At 32.4% G+C, this 17,490-nt stretch overlaps 1 protein-coding gene and 1 long non-coding RNA gene across 2 annotated transcripts; both read right to left on the bottom strand.

Annotated features, from left to right (window-relative positions):
• Positions 1-8,462: 8,462 nt before the first annotated feature.
• On the bottom strand, positions 8,463-8,897 carry LOC142634753 (pentatricopeptide repeat-containing protein At4g14050, mitochondrial-like). The gene has a single exon (XM_075809018.1). It carries the CDS (start codon positions 8,895-8,897, stop codon positions 8,463-8,465), a length of 435 nt encoding a protein of 144 aa, XP_075665133.1.
• A 295-nt stretch (positions 8,898-9,192) lies between these two features.
• LOC142636917 (uncharacterized) lies at positions 9,193-13,209 on the bottom strand. The gene is made up of 4 exons (XR_012844431.1): positions 12,996-13,209; positions 11,744-11,909; positions 10,688-10,751; positions 9,193-9,820 (listed from the first exon to the last, which is right to left on the bottom strand). It is a non-coding gene; the product is annotated as an uncharacterized LOC142636917 (long non-coding RNA).
• Positions 13,210-17,490: the final 4,281 nt, after the last annotated feature.

Raw genomic sequence — 17,490 nt, 5'->3', positions numbered from 1 at the left:
TATCGAAAGTATTGTTTGTCTAGTTAATTTGTCGTCTCTATCTATTCAAAACCCATAATCAGTTTTCTTGTTACCCAAGAAACATTGAATTTGATATTATTTTCTAATTTTTTTTTTCATTAAACTTTCCATAAGCAGTTTCTTGTTACCAAAGAAACACTGAATTTGATATTATTTTCTAGTTTTTTTTTCATTATTGGATTCTTTACAATTTATTCATATAGACTGAATTTGATAATATTTTCTAGTTTTTTTTTTCCATTATTGGATTCGTTACAATTTGTTCATATAGAGGAAGATTTATCTGTATGTTTTGAACTTGATGGTTGTAATCTAATTGAATCAAGTTTAATGCACTTGATTACACTAATGAGGGCTTGTCTTAAAATCTGTGTTACTTTGGTCCTAAAGATATGCATGCTTGTCTTGTCAATTTAGAATGAGATGGATACATTTCTTGGAGTAATTTTCATTGGCCTTGATATGACAAACCTCTGTAAGTGGAAGATTGGATATTGCCTTTATGAGAGAAGCTTGTAGAAGTGTATTTTGTTTCTTTAAAAAATGTACAAAAGGGTAATGAGTATTACGATGCTATCTCAGATTAGAATGCACCCAATTGGCATTATGTTTCGACATTTTCAATAGCAATGTGCTTAAACAGGGAATAAATGTGTTCCTTGTGAATAGAAGCCCCTATATTTGAGAATAAGTACATATTTTCGTTCATATAGTATTATGTCCCTATTATATGCCAGCATTGTTTTATATATGATATTTTTAGTAGTAATTATAAACTATATAAGAACACTACCAGTGAACCCTCTTTACCATGTCAAGATGTATTATAAATAGAAAAATACCTCAATTTATGAAAATCGGAATACTATGTCAAAACACCAAAATGGTATTTGACATGAAGTTTATTTCACAATTTAGATCAAGGTATTCTTGAATAAATTGAAAGTTGATGCTTGATAAAGTTTGATTTTTTGAAACTAACTTTAATTTTGACCCTTCTTGTTTCAAAGTTTTGTTTTTGTTTTATGCTATTATATAATTGGTTATACCTCATAAGATCAAAGCAATGCTCACTGGAAATAAATCCTAGATATGGATATATTATGTGTATTACATGTCCAGTAGTTGCTTTTATTATGTCCATTGTCTTCTATATTTGATGAGGGAACATGAATTTTTTCAATTGCATTTACTGTCTCATTAGAAAAGAGTGATTGAAGTTTACTTATATCCCCATATTTTCCTATTTCATCAAATAATTTAGCAACTGTCATAAAGCCTTGTTGTTGTTCCTCCGCTCACCAACATTGCAAATGGCTATTACTGAATACTATTTGTTGTTATCCCCTGAAGTTGAGGGAATAACAAAAATTATGCCTTTCAATGGTTGCAATGACAACCATAATAGGTTTTTGATGATTCTTCAATACCAAAACTGTGGATCTGACATAAAGCCCACAACAATTTCTATGCATAAAAGCTGCAACTATAAAGGACAAACATTTCATATAGTGAATTTTTGAAAAAGTATTGGTGTGGTCGGCAACACCACAATTTTTGAAAAAGTAAGACGCAAGTGCAGCAAGGTACATTTATTAATTAATTATTAAATATATTTTTATTTATATTCTCTATAAATTGCTAAGCATTTTTTTATACAATGGTAAACATATATCAATTTAAAGGCAATAGTAGATAATATAGTGAATACATAACCAATGCATGATGTTCATAAATTAGAATACAATATCGAAAGTTTGAAACTAAAAATAAATAAAAAATAAGTTTGAAATTAAAGTTTTTTTTATAAGCATTTCAGCTCATATCAAGTCCAATTTCAAACCGTTTCAAACTGAATCGAACCAAATTGGACCAACTCGGGTAGCGTTACAAAAAAAAAAAATCATCGGTGGACGTGCGTGTAGTCGCGTCCACGGCCGCATGGCATGTTCACATGAATCCAACTTGAGTGCGTAGGCCAAAATGGTCCACCCGTGCTTTCTTAATATTTAGTTGGTATTGTGTTGTTGTATGTTAAGTTTTGGGTTGATGATATTGGAGAATATTATTTGAATTTACGAATATAAATTTATAAACATTTGTCTGTTTATTACTTGGTATGGATTTTGAAAACCATCTAAGTATTTTTTTCACTTTTTGTCGCACCTTCCTATGTCTGAAGTTTAGATGAACTTTTACTCTACAATCTCTACTTCAAGGTTTTTCAAATAAATTAATATTTCTATTTTATGTCTCTCAAATAAATTAATATTTTTATTTCATTTGCTGTGTCGATGTCAAATTGTTGGGATAATGAGGATAGTAAATCTATTAAATGGACATGCAATGAAATGTGTGATGATGAGGATAATGATCGTAGAGAGTAAAAACATGTTGCACATGAAAAAAATTCTATTTGATTTTTCACTGATTGCCATAAATGTAAGTATTAATAATTTGTTTTTTTAGTTAGATGGATTCTAATGAATCCATCATCCTCGTTACAGGAACACGGAAATAAATCAGATCCATTTACATTATATGCCGGTATTAGTTCATAGTGGTAGGAGTGGTCTTTCCATTTTGAGTTTAAAAACTCGCTTGAAGAGGTTGACTTAGAACACGATACCTACCAACGTAAAACAAAACTATTATATTGCCATAAATTATACATATTCAATTTAAATTCAAAAGCAAGTGTAATGATTATGTTATGTTATGTTGCCTATAGATCTCATTTGAATATAGACTTCATGAATATGAATTTTAATTCTTAATGTGGCCATGTACGCGGCCTTACATTTTCAATGGGATATTAAATGCTAAGTCTACAATATCTTGGTTGCTGCGTCTCTAATAGAGTGATAGTAATATGAGAAAAAGGCCACTTTAGCCAAAAAATGGCTGCATCAATAGCCGAGAAAGAACTATTTTCTCTGTCTCATACTCGCCATCTTTTCTTCTAAATTATTTGATTTAACAATATTCTTAATTGGTTAGCTAACTGCTCTGTTAACATATTCGCCATCTTTGGGATTGTGTTATACAATGGGATCTTGAATCAAGATCAACCCGTTTAGATCTAGTATCACACAAGACAATCAAACATAGATCAACTAAACCAAAAAACCATCCACCATCAAACCTCAAACATACCTAAATCTAAAATATTTCAAAACAAAAACTAGACCCACAACAAAGATCGACCCAGCAACTACCGTCCACCATAACACCACCTATCACTACCAGTCATCCTCCTTAGGGATGGCAATTTTTCCCCGCCCCACTTGACCCGCCCCTCCCAGCTTCGCCCTGTGCGGGTTTTCCCTGCCCTACAAAGGTGATGGGGTGGGGATGGAGCGAGATTTTAGACCCGCACCACGGGGCGGGACGGGGATGGGTTTACATTTTTTAGACCCACCCCGCCCCGCCCCATCCCGCTTTAATAAGGATTGAGTTGTAATTTTTTCATACTCTAAAATCATACTATTTAAACAAAAATATCATCAGCTTATTTTATTCTACCTAACGTGGTTCTATCTCTCTTTTCTCTCAAGCAAAGTTGGAAATAAAGTATCAATTTTAACTCTCTTTTTTTTGTATTTTCATTCATGATTCATATGTCTTTCTCAACTTACTTTTCATCATTAACATAATATGAGATTTTTGTGTCATATTATGAGATTTTTGTTGTGACATTGTCTTGTTAAACATTTAGAAAATGTTATTTAGTTTTTGCTAAAAATTAGTTTGATTTGATAGGATAAATTTATTTATAATTTCAAATATATTTTTAATATTGAAACATGTCATTTTATTTGAAAAAATTGTAATAGTTATAGGGAAAATTAACAAGAAATAAAGTTTTACGGTGTAGGACGGGACTTCGCAGGTCTTCACGGGGCTTTAAGGGGCGGGGATGGGGCAAGAAAAATCTATACGAGGCGGGGGCGAAGATCCCATCCTTCGGCCCCGCCCCGCCCCATTGCCATCCCTAATCCTCCTCAAATCCAAACAGTTCCAACTATCAAACATCATATGATTCACATCCCAAACCCAAATTATCTTTTTTTTTTTTAACCTATACCCACAACAGTGAGCTCCACCAGATTGTGATCTTTCAACCACCGGTCACCACTCATCGCGACCCAGGGTCGTAGTCCACCATCCTCCTTGATAGTGACTGAACCACCTAGCTTTAAACGATAGCGTATGGCGCAAGATTTATGGGTATATTGGTTTTAAAACCGTTTAGGTGGCAGAGTTTGTTGGTCCTTTCTTGAGTTTGAAACCTTATGGCTTGGCTTGGCTTGAGCTTGAGAGAGAGAGAGAGAGAGAGAGTTTTTCTGGCGTGAAGAAGAGAGAGCAAAAAGACAGAGCAAAGGAAAGGGAAAACATAAAAATGAAATAAATAATTTAATAAACAATGCACAAATGGTTGTTAGTGCTTAAAGACCAAATTAATAATTTTTTAAAACCTTTGGATGTATTTGGTATTATCCCATATCTCAAAGTAGGTTACTATAATTTACCCATAATTTTTTTTCTAATTTTTTTCACTGTTCTCAATTGTTACTCTCTCTCTCTCTCTGAGTGATGGTTGACAATGTTCATATCATATGTTTTGGGTGCCAGAAATCCCAGTTTGGCTTTTGAAAAAGGAAAGGTTTCTCTGCAAACCATTTAAACTCTGCCGATATCGTTTTATTGGATGTGCTTTGAAAATCTAAAAATTAAATTGCATATTCTTATTATATCCTCTATGCTTGCAAAATTTCAAAAAGATGACTATATCATCAATCAAATGTTTAAAAAGTTTTTGTAATCTAAAATTGTGCATAAAATACAATTTTATAGATCGAATAGTAAATAACATATGACTTGAACGAAATTTAATATGCATGTTAAGAACATAAACTACATTAAATCAATGGTTAGATTTTTAAAATTCATATCCAATAAAAAGATACACGAGGAGTTCGAAGAGTTTCTCTCTAAACTAATATAGCGATAAATTATCCTTTAAAAAATTTTCAAATTACAATTTTGACCTTGGGATCAAGAGAATGTTAAAAATAATTTAATTTATCTCAATCAAACATCAAATTAACCAATTTCATGAGTGTAGTGTTAAACTGACCAAAATGCCCATTGTTGACCCACAATCAACGACTTCAAAAATTCACCCAATGGCTAAATTTCATTATTTCACATCAAAAATAATATTTCTAAACATTTGTCAAAAGTTCAACTTAGTTTGTCCATGATCAACTCGATCGGGTTCGGCCTTGATTTGACCAAAACTCTGGCCATTTGATAAGGATTAATTTAACCTCATGTTGTAGAAAATTGAATTCCCTTCAAAATGATAGCTCATGAACCAAATTGGATTTAAAATTAACCAGATATCGCAATAACAATGATGACTTATGCCAAGGATCCAAAATACCATTGTAGGACCAATTAAATAGACATTCTATTTTACTACACTTGCAATGTTATTACCAAAAAAAGTTGATCATCCAACATATCTCCACTAGTAGGATGGTAGTTAATCCACTTACTAAGGTTACTGCTAAATATGTATCTTTGCTAAATATGTGTTTTAGACTCATCGTAAGAGTTGGATTTGATATGTTCTTTTTGATACCTTATAGACATTGTGATTATTCGTATCATATGCAATAATGAGGTTATTATTTTTAATTCATGTTGTGATGTGATTGATATTGCATAGTATTATTTGAGAATATGCCACCATGCTTAGATTAATCTACTCACATGAATGATCACCACGGTGCTTGAGTAGTGAGCGGGATGAAACATAGCAATCACTTTGGCATTTTGGAAAGCGAGCAAAAGATCATCTAGTGTAGCAAGTGGGAGCTATACCATAGCATACAAATTATACAATAAATGTTGTAGTCAACAAATTAAGGGAGTGGTTGTATAAATATCTACATTGTTACTATGTGAGGCTTCATTTACCATTACATGATCTATTTTATTCCCTTTCAGACCTAGAACTATGTCATGAAGGCTTGATGTCACTACTTAGCATGTCATCTTAGGGCCATGATAAAATACGATCTCACAGAGCATGTCTAGGAACGTAGTTAAGTGTGAATGAATTAGCATGAGTGTCTCCAAAGGTTATTTAGAACACTATTCATTCTATGGCATATAGTCATGATTATAATGAATCTTTGTTTTCCAACATAATCATGAGCATATTATATGCTATGGGATCAAATGTTGCTTTGAGTTTCGAACTCTTGGGGTATTAAAGAAACTTGAATTAGTGCAAATAAATAATTTGGGACATAGATGAAATATTATGAGTGATGTACTATGTTAGTTTAGATGGTGACTTAATATAGTACTTATACCCTACGCACTCCATTTTCTGTATGAAGAAATTATTGAATTAGAGATTAAGAGGATCCAGTTGTGACAACAGTTTCCAATATGGACAGGTGGAAGATATTAGTAATTGGGTCAGATTTGACCCGACCCATAACCTATGGCCTAAGAATTGTCCACATGGGTTATTAAGTGTATTTAACTTTGAGCTCAAATTTAAACTGATCATATATGAGTTGTCAAAATTAGTAGTGAAGTGTTAAGATGAGTAATTCAATGTTTGAGGGACCACCCATCCTAATAGTGGGGTTTATCCCTATCTACTTTTATTATTTTTATTTTATTTTATTTTTTATAGAAATTTCAACTTATAGTGTCCGCTTTTAATGATAACTCTTTATCATCAGACCAAGACACCAATCAATCTTTAGTGTAAGTGGGGATTGAATCTTAGATCTCTTATTCAATCATCAAAAACTTTACCAATTGAGCTAACTGAAACTCGCCTATCTACTTTAAATACTCTCCTACAACAGTTAGAAAACTAAAGACTAGGGGTGTGTTTGTTTAAGGGTGAAATAGGGTGGATGGAAAACTTTGAAGAGAAAATGGGAAGGAAAATTTTTTTGAAGTGTGTTTGGTTAGATGGAGAGGAAGAAAAATAAATGAAGGGGTCTGAGTGTTTTCTCCTCAGCCTCACCAAAATGTTTTCTCCCAAAATGGAGAGAAAAGTAAAGTGAGAAAATAGGACTGCTTAATAGATGAAAATGCCAATTTGCACTTGTACATGGGCAATTTGTCAAGCTCCTTTCTTTCTCTCTCTTTTTTTTTTTTTTTTGTTTAACTAGACATGATTTTTTTTTTGGGACATGATTTTTATTTTTAATAAATTGGGTAATTGCTTTTTTTTTTTTTTGGGTTATTTGTCACTTTTTTGTTTTAATCGACCATCATTTTTTAACATGCGTATATGAGTAAATTTATAAAAACTCACTTTTTTCATCCCTCTATGTTTCCACTTCCAACCAAACAAAAATGTGAGAAATTAAAATCTTTTCCATTCTTTCACTTTTCCATCTTTCCACCATTTTAGTTTGGAGGACGAATCATTTTGAACGATTTACCTTGAGTATTTTTTATAACTTATTTATTAAAACGGGAAATAAATTAAATATTTTCTTTAAAAGGATAATATATCTGTTTATTTGTTGAAAGCCAAGAAAAGAAATGGGGAAAAAAAGACCTAGCTAAAAAATGCCAAACCGACACTTCGTAAATCCTCAAGTAAGTTGGTATAATTTATCAAATTAAATATTTTTGAGTTTCCAAGTACTTTTTTTTCCCCAGTAAATATATGGTAATTTTTATTTTTTATTTCTTGTGCTAATTAAAAAACTCACACATACATTTGTATAAATAACATCATCTTATTGGTCAAGAAAGACCACATCACCGATCCTCCCGGCATAAATAATAGTTTCTCCTGCTGAGCCTTTAGCTTTACATTGGAAATGCCTAAATTCCATTAACAATTATGCTCCTTTACTTTGAAGGATTGACTATCCTCTAGGACCTCTGGTGATGTAAAGTTTAAGATCAATTAATAAACAACAAAGCATATGAAATTTCTCACAATGCTTCATATAAATTCTGCTTCATCAAGCCAGTGATACTCAATTCCATTATCGAAAGAGAGCAAAATTTAAAAGAGAAATCTCCCGAAAGCAAAAATAAGAGAGAACAATTTGTCAATGAATACATATCCCCTGAAGTGGTAATGCAATACCCACAATTATAGGTAAACGTCAACCACTTTCACCGTAAAGCCTATGTTTTCCTTGGCTTGGAGGTTGAAAATTTGAGATCAATGTCATTTAAACCATTGGTGCTGACAACACAGGTTAGGCGATATGCGTTCCAATAAAATTAGCAAGCCTCAGAAATTTTAAACAACCAAAATGAAAGGAAAAGGTTAACTAGAAGACGCTTGAATAAGCAGATTCAGACTTGAACCTTTGACCAATAGATGGCAGACACATGAAAAACCAAAGGAAAATTTCCAACGCAGAGCTGCAAAATCACCAAAAATCATTGCATGAACACTCTTCGTCCTTGAAATGGTGATATCTATTGGCATCTCTGACAACAATTTCCCTCTTCATAATGGTGCTTATGAATTTTAAAACTGAGTGACAGTCTCCACAAACATGAAGATTCTTCACTACCCGAATAACTGTCCCCGGGACAGCCTTAAGCAACCCGTAGGCCACAGCCAACCTCTCACTATGACAAAATAGTTGTCTTTCCTTCTCTTGCCACTCCATGTCATGTGAAACAGAACTAATATCTGGAACATAACCCCTTCTCCTCATCTCTGCATCCAACTTCTTAAGCAAACATAAAATCACGTCCTTCATAGAATGATCGGTCTCCCCAGCATAAAACACTTTGCTTTGCTTTCCCAATTCAATACAACTATAGCCTGGTTGCTTTTTAACTTCCATGAGTGCCATCAACTTTCTCACCTTTGAAACCTTTTCTCACAATTCAGCTCTAGCATAAATATTAGACAACAGTATATATGTAGATGGATCTTCTGGTTCTAAACTTAATAGATGATCAGCAACCCTATTATTATTATTACTAGCGTTTAACCCGCACAATGCGCGGGATCATTTTATGAATTAGAAAACAATCAACTTAATATATTAGACTAAACGTGATGGTAAAATATGGAAGGGGTGGATGGTTAGTTGTTTAGATAATGATGCTAATGAGACTTTTTTCATTGCCATTAGCGTTGAAGTACTTAAAGATACGCTCATAGGTACCTTTTGCATTTAATAAAATTCTTATTTTTTTCAATAGAGGCTCACCAAAATAGGAAGTGACACAATTTTTGATTCAGAGCCTTTTACAAAGCAACAATTTGGTATAAAAATGTGCAATATATATGCACTGCCAAGGAAGCTAAAAACGCAATATATATACACACTACCATAAGTGCAAAGCAAACTAACTACGCAAGATTAATTTTTTGAGCATGGTTTTAGGATGCACAGATCCTGCCGTCCAAATAATCTCTGCCACAACAATGATCTTGGTTATCAGCTACGGCTATTCAATCCATTCCGCATTCTCCAAATACTATATAAAATTGGAGAAAGGTAATATCTGAGTTCAAAATCCCAATTCTAAGAAAATCACATATGAAACAAAAATGAACTCAATTCAAAACAGAACAAACAATGAAACAATAAAATAAAAACTGAACTTTGAGGCTCTGTTTAATTTAAACCAATTTCAATTTGAATTTTAATCCATATCAATCAAAGAAAATTGAAATATGAAAAAGACCAAATCTATAAACGTAGTCGATGCAATTCCTTGTCATATAATGCCTTTCAAATCAACTTTCTTCTAGCTTCATGCAGATCTGAAACACACACAACTAAAATAGCCTTAATTTTGATGGGTCAAATAATTTGGTTAAGAATTAGAACACAATCACTTCTTTAACAAATAAGGGCAAAAGATCACATCACTGTGAATAAAGTATTATTCTTCTAAATTTGTGAATTAATTAATTGGTGGCATGCATGTTATGACATAGGCAAATAGTTCCCATGATTTAGAATTCTTAAGCAAATCTAATATCCCCAAAAAGCATATATTAATCTCCAAAAGACATAAGCATAGCATTTACCAGGTTGGATAACTAAATTAATAGACAAAAATTTTCCCAAAGCCAAAGCTTATCTACCCAAAAAAAAACAGTGAAACGTAGATGGAAATACAAAATAACAGAAACACAATAAATAGAAAAACACATTCATGAAGGGTAAGGCCACAACCACCATCACTACCAACAACAACCCATTACCTTAAATTCACACACAACCAAATCCACAAACGCATTTCAGACAAAAATCATCAGCTACATATTCACACCATCACTCCCCCAAAACACAAAAATAATCCACCAAATAACAACCTGATTTCTAGAAACTGAAATAGAAACAAACCTAGATGCACAAATGAATAAGTAACACTAACAAATTATATATACTTGCACTGAGGTTTCTAATGCTTGGCAACCTCCACATACTATGCCATTAATAAACTTTCTTTTTTCTCTATTTTACAAACACAAAACCAAATACTTTGGTTGCATCCATTATCTCTAACTTTCTTTTAGCATTTACTTCATCTATAGTTCGCATAGATATCTCAACCATGTTGCCACAATCCATTAAAAAAACATCATTAATCATGTAAAATTTTAATGAAGTAAATATATTACCTTGTAGAGAGGTACATAATAGTCACATATCTAACTTTAGAAGATCTATACATTGCTACAAATTCTGCAATTTTAAAGCACAATCTATATTAGTAGGAAATTATATGAATTTAAACTGAATTAACCAATTTTTTTAGAGAGAAAAAGAGAGAGGGAACATGTGATACTAATGAATCTTCCAAGTACTTAATGGGACCATATTAGTTGCTATCATCCAGGTTCTTGACACTTATAACTGCAGAATCAATCAAGACTTTTGGTTGTTACATTTTTAAGAAGTGTAAGTGTTTGTTTGTAGATTCCAACCACTGTTGCAAGAGTACTCTTAACTGATAAATTAGGAAAACAACTTTTATTGGTAAATATGGAAAAGGATAAATTTCTAAGGCAATAATTTACATCATCAATTAATTGTTAATGAAATCACGATATGTGCTTCAGTTGCTTCCTTTTAGGCCTGTCATTCTTGTTTCAGGTTTCTCCCAAATCCAAATTTTCTATATCCTTATTTTTCAACTCTTTTCAATTCTAACATTTATGAAATCACCCAACAGGAAAAACTCAAAGATTTGCGTAAAATCAAGTCTTAATAGTCACAAATTTACAATCAATACTGTGGCATCCAAATAAAACCCATGATGATAAAACTTCAATTGTTCATTACATACTAAAAATATATTAAAAAAAATCAAAACAACATTGTAGCGTTAGAAGTCCTAACTGCTAACTTGAAGTAAAAGAAGAAGACTGTTTCCATCAATTCTGTTTTCTCTAATTGACATTGGTAAAATAGAGAATTTGAGTACTTGAATCAGTAGACAACTTCCACAGTAAAATAATATAATTTAAATATAAATCCTGAGCTATTTAATATAATATATAAAGCCATAGTCAGTTCGTTTAGCAAATACCACTTTCTACCATGAGTAATAAAAAGTTTAGCATAGTGCATTCTCATCATTCCTTCTAATAATTAATATATATGCTTTTTCGAAAATGAAGGAAAGCCAATGAAAGAAAAGATTCCCCTCATTTTCTTTCATTCCAAGAACTTACAGGTGGTTCTTAAGGAGGGAAATTCTTTTAATTCTCGGCCTGAAAGATTTGCTTCAGATGTTTCTAGTGCCTGCCTTTGGATTTGCTTGAAACAAAGGTGGGCTGGCAACACTAACTCTACTTTCACCACTTCTATCTCCTTCTTCTTCATGGAAACTGGATATCACTGAAAACAGTGGCTTTTGTGAGAAATATACAATTTTAAGAAAACCCAAACACGATTGAAATTAATTAAGAAAACCACAACACATTCCAAATTAATTAAAAGAATGCAACACTTTGTACAGAAACCTCGACACAGTCCATTACAGAAACAAAAGAACCAATAATTAAAGATGTATAACATAACCAAAAAGAAAAACTAAAATAAAATTTTGAAAGAAAGCTTATTTGATCCAAAAGATATCTTTAAGATTTTCTATTTTGAACACTTTAGGGTGAATCTTTTTTAGTAATTTCTCTAATCTATAAAAGTATAAGACAATGTTTTAAATAATTTTTAATGCATTTAAGGCTGATTGACAACCATAATCAAACACATTCAAGGCAATTCATCAAATAACAAAACACCCAACACTTGCTATTTAATTAGTACATGTTGTTGCTTATAATAGTATAAAGATAAATTTTAATCAAGAGCCAAGCTAGTTAGCGCAATTAAATCTTCAAATTGCTTCAAAAAAAATCATGAACTTATGAACATTATTCTATAAAAAAATTCAAATTAGAAAATTTCAAAATTGTGGTGCTTCCTGGCTTCTCTTCAAACTTGTTTTTGCCAAAAATCTTCAGCTGGGCTTCAGCATTTTCTGTTAAAAATCCACTTCGTTCTTCAAAAATTTCTTCTAATGTAATGTGCTCCTATCAAACCAAAGTATTTCAAAGATTTTAAAATTAAAAACAGAACTTTACAGGTAACTATTTCAGCAATCTGACTGTGTGAAGACTCTGATTTTTCTCTCTACTTTAAAATCTCAAATCTCTAAGTCATTATTCTAAAAGCCCCAAATTTTTCCTGTTTGATACTGAAACAGTTTTTAACAGCAACTGCGGTTCTACCTTTCAACAGAAACTGCCATAGAATGGTTGCAGACCAAGAAAAAAAAGTAAAAAGAAAGAAAAGAAAAACCAAAGATCGATTCAAATCTGATTTTTCAAAAAACTTTAAAAATTTGAGGAACACAATAATATAGAGAGCAAGAAACAAATACGTGAATCTTGAATTGGAAAAAGATTGAATTAAAAAACAAACCTGTAGCCTGGATTGAAGGGATTGAATATTCTTGAAGCAAAAGATTAGGGTTCGTGAGAAGAGACAAGAGAGAGAGAGAGTTTGGGGATATTGGAAGAGACTGTACGGATCTTCTTCATCTTGATTGGTGTCTGATTTGGGTTTCAGTTTTTGATCTCCCGATCTCTCTCTCCTTCTCCGTTCTCAGCATCGCAAATTTTTTTTTGGGAGTATTGTAAGCCCTTTCAATTGTATTTTAACCGGTTAGTTTTCCTTTTATACAAAAGGTTTTTAAACGGTGTTATAACTTTGCTAAACAATACAATGTATCGCTTTTTAATTGCAGACGTGGCAGGGTTTAAAAAGCCAAGCGTTATAATGTGTGACTATACTTTTTAAAAGTTGTATACGTGTCTAAATTTTAAATAGGCAATTATCCTATTTGTCAACATGTCCTTAAATGCAGGAATCAACTTTCTCTCAGTTTCGTCTATTATATATATATATATAAAATAGAATATAGATATAGATTATTATGCGGCTAAGTTGGATGTTATTTATTTGTTAATAATTTTTTTTAAGATAACAAATAGAAAAATTTTATTCAAAGATTAAATAAATTTTTATTTAAAAGGTAAAAGCCTGGGCACACTCACCAGACTAGCCCAGTAGCCATACAAAGGAAAACTATAGCCCCATGTTCAAAAATTTCTTCGAGTGGCCGAAAGCCTTTAGGGGTCAATTTGTGCTATGGGTTAGGGTGGTCAATATATATTGGGATTGGGGTTGTGTTCTTTATTTGGTGCCGTCGATGTTATAGTTGCAAGTGAAAGAAGTCAGGCATGTCAGGAGTCATTATCAAATTTTAACAAATATATATTTTATTTTTTATACGAGGAAACTAGTGTGATAATGACCCGCAAGTCGTCTCAAAAATAATACTTTTTTCTATTTTAACTAACTTGTCCTTCATGTGCATTGCATCAGACTCAAAAAATTATTTTCCATTGTATTTATATATTATTTTTTCTCTCTCTAGAATTTATAAATAAATATTTTATCTCTGACATATCTACCACCTCTATCATATTAAACCCAGATTTTGTTTCCTCCACCCTCCCCAAAATCAATTCAATGTGTTTTTATGTTAAATTCAAACGAAATCCTAACAGCAAGAAATAGAGTACTCATTAGTCATTACCAATAGTTGAGGAAGAAAAAGACTTAGTTTTTGAAGCTTCAGGAAGACATTACAATTGCACAATAGTTAATAGGGAGAATATGCAATAACTAACCTGTGATTTTATTTACAAAAAATTTAGGGTTTCTATGACAATTTATGTGTGGTGATTTGGCTTCTAATTTTTTTTCGGACGTTTATAATTTAAAAAGCTATTGATGTAAAATCATTTGAATGTCAGATTATTTATAATTTTTTAGTGTTTTGAAAATTGCTAATTATCATTATAGTTGAGTAATAGCTAAAAAAAAAAAGGAAAACAAAACTAGACAATGCTCAATTTTAAATTTTTAACCCAACTCATGCATGGTAAGATAAATGTGACTAGTTTGGGCTTTGTCACAGGATATATAGTGTCCAAATTTTTGGTCAAATTATTCTCTACCCATGAAACACAATAAAAATGCCAACGATATAGCTTAGCGGAAGGAGCTTGAGTATGCCAAGTTTACAACAAGTTTTTTAAGTCCATTGTACGAACACTTAATTGTTCTCGAAGGGACTATACCTTTTAACTTTCATTATTCATTCATCTCTGCAACAATTTATTTGTTCCTTGTGTTGAATTTATATTTGTTGCACTTCTTTTGCATATAACCTCTAATTTTATAACTTAAAGACAAAAAATGATACAGTGCAACTAAGTGCAGCTAGGGAGAGATATAAATACACAAATTTTATAACCTCTAATTCTAATTGCCCAATTCTGTCAATGATACAGTACTTCCCGAGTTGCTCTTTTATGGAGGCAGAATTGGGCAGCAACCCCTCTTATATGTTCGGCGAAGTCTACTATCAGCTAGGAGAGTGGGCGATGGTCAATACATTGAGGTAGAGAGACACAAGTGACTCTCACGACCTGTGATTCCAACTGGAGTTCTACCTCCTTCCCAACGGGTATGCGACTTAATTAATGATTCTACGAGGCGGTGGGATAGGGGAAAGATACACACTCTGTTTGCACCTTCAACCAGACAGGAAATTTAGGCACTTCCACTACAATCACCCTCTCGTAGAGACATCCTAGAATGGCCAGAAAACAAGGCAAGAATTTTCTCTGTAAAGACTGCCTGTCATGTGGCCATCCGACAAAAGCAGCAGCCAAATGGGGAGCATTAATTCTTTGGCAAGGATGGATAGAAATATGTGGCAGAAACTATGGGCGCTCAACGTCCCTCCCTCCCAAGGTTCGGACTTTCGCCTGGCGAGCATGTTCGAATATTCTGCCCACCTGGGACAACCTCCGGCGTAGGAAAGTGAGGATTGAAGAAAGGTGTGAACTCTGTGACCACTCCTCTTAAACAGCTAGCCATATACTGTGGGAATGCCCTTTTGCTAAAAAGGTTTGGACTTTGGTTCGTGGTAAACTCCAGAAAAGTCCAGCTTCGAGACTGGTTCATGGTTTGTTTGCGAGACTGGAGAAGAAACACCTGGAAGTGTGGGCATCTGTGTCGTGGGCAATTTGGAACGCAAGAAATAAGTTTTATTTTGACAAGGTTCAGACCCCGCCAAGGACGATCATGGAAAATGCAGTCTTCTGGATGACGGCCCAGCGCCTGATGACAGCTCGCCGTCAGTCATGGGCCCTATTATTCCTGGAACCCTTTTGTTATGAGCATGGTTTACAAGCCCACACAAGTAATCCAGGAAGAAACTCTAAAGAAATTTGAAGAACACAAATGGGCAGTATTAGGCCCTTCACATATGGAGAATTAAGCAATGGGCTTCAGCTCAAGCAAGAAGATGTAAGGTAATACGGGCCCCAATCAGAACTGCTCTTACCTTGGTTACCCACAAGAAGACACTAACGAAAGGCCCAAAAGCCCATCACCGGAATCTCCTATCTTTTCCCCTTAAGAAGGCTTGAATGAGTGAGGAAATGAGGTATCAAAAAACTTTATGCAAACATATTTTACACCTTCTTTCACACTGAGGCATTAAGTTGTAATTGAAACAATATTACTTTAACATAAGTTTATAATTGAAACTCCTTTTATTATGTAATAAACACTTTAGCATGTTGTGAAAGTGAATGTATCCCTAAAATTATTGAAAGTAAATAGGAATATTTAATTGAAGAACTGCAAGGTATGTTTAGTCAACAATGTACTCTTGTCTCTTCTCAGGGTTATGGGAAGTTTTCCCTCGACACAGTTGGAACTATTAAAGTTATTTTTTTTAGGAGTATATGATATACTAAAATTTTGGATATTAAAGTAGCTCAAATACACATATTAAGTATTTGTTGTGGTGTCTTCTAAAAAAAAAAAAGTATTTGTTGTGGTGAAGATGAATATGATTTATTTTTTTGTTTGATATGGACAATGAATATAATTAGTATTACACCAATAACATAATAAATATATTTATAAATTACTTTCTTTAGATTTTATACACATCACTTTATAAGACTTATATAATATAGTTAAGAGTAAAGTACACTTTTAAAGCTCGAAGTTTGGGTTCTTATTTTAGCCCTTTAAGTTTCAAATTTTAACTTTTGCTCTTTCTCATATTTGATTTTTGTTTTTAGATTAATCCTACCATCCATTTACATTAGTAAATTGATCATAAAATGTGAGATAAACTCAAAATAATTGTGTCCAAAAAAAACTAAAAATAATTTCACCAAGGGAAATGGACAATAGATTCAATAAGAAAACAAAATAAAACAGGAAGGGCAAAAATAAAAATTTTGAAGCCTAAACCGTCAAATAAAAACAACCTCAAAGTTTAAGGATCAAAACTATATTTTTTAGTTCAAGAAAAATATAGGCTACCATGTATATTAAGTGATTTAAAAAAAAAAAACAAAACAAAACAAAAAATTTACTAAACCATCAGTGACATTTGCTAAGGGAAAATTCATGATTGAATGAAAGTATCCTTACATCAATCCTCGCCTTCTAATTATTTCATTTTCCTTCTTCATGTTTTCATTTGGTCACATAAGAAATGCGATGTGATGAATAGCAAAATAGTGAAAAGTTTATTAAATTAGCTCCACATTCCCATGTTTTGAGTCATAAGCGTATCCCAAATACATAGAGTATTGTAATAGGCATTGTAGTCCCCGTTGTGGTGTTAGCTAGATTGCTTAAATCGTCACATTTGTTAACGTACGTAAAAAAAAAAAAAAAAAATTTCTTTTAAAGACCTTGATCTAGTGTATGAACTTTTTAACGATTTTTCTGTTTATAAGACTTATATAATGAAGTTACCAATTCACAATATATGTAGTTGGTAAAGTACGATACATAATATAATTAAATTGAA

Source organism: Castanea sativa, chromosome 5 (genome assembly GCF_040712315.1).
Source record: "Castanea sativa cultivar Marrone di Chiusa Pesio chromosome 5, ASM4071231v1".
NCBI lineage: Eukaryota > Viridiplantae > Streptophyta > Magnoliopsida > Fagales > Fagaceae > Castanea > Castanea sativa.
The sequence above is the reverse complement of the archived record's forward strand: the minus strand, read 5'-3'. Positions and strand labels throughout refer to the sequence as shown.

Bases quoted from the DNA above. Each gene is read 5' to 3' on its own strand.
- LOC142634753 (XM_075809018.1), bottom strand. From the start codon at position 8,897: ATGGCACTCATGGAAGTTAAAAAGCAACCAGGCTATAGTTGTATTGAA.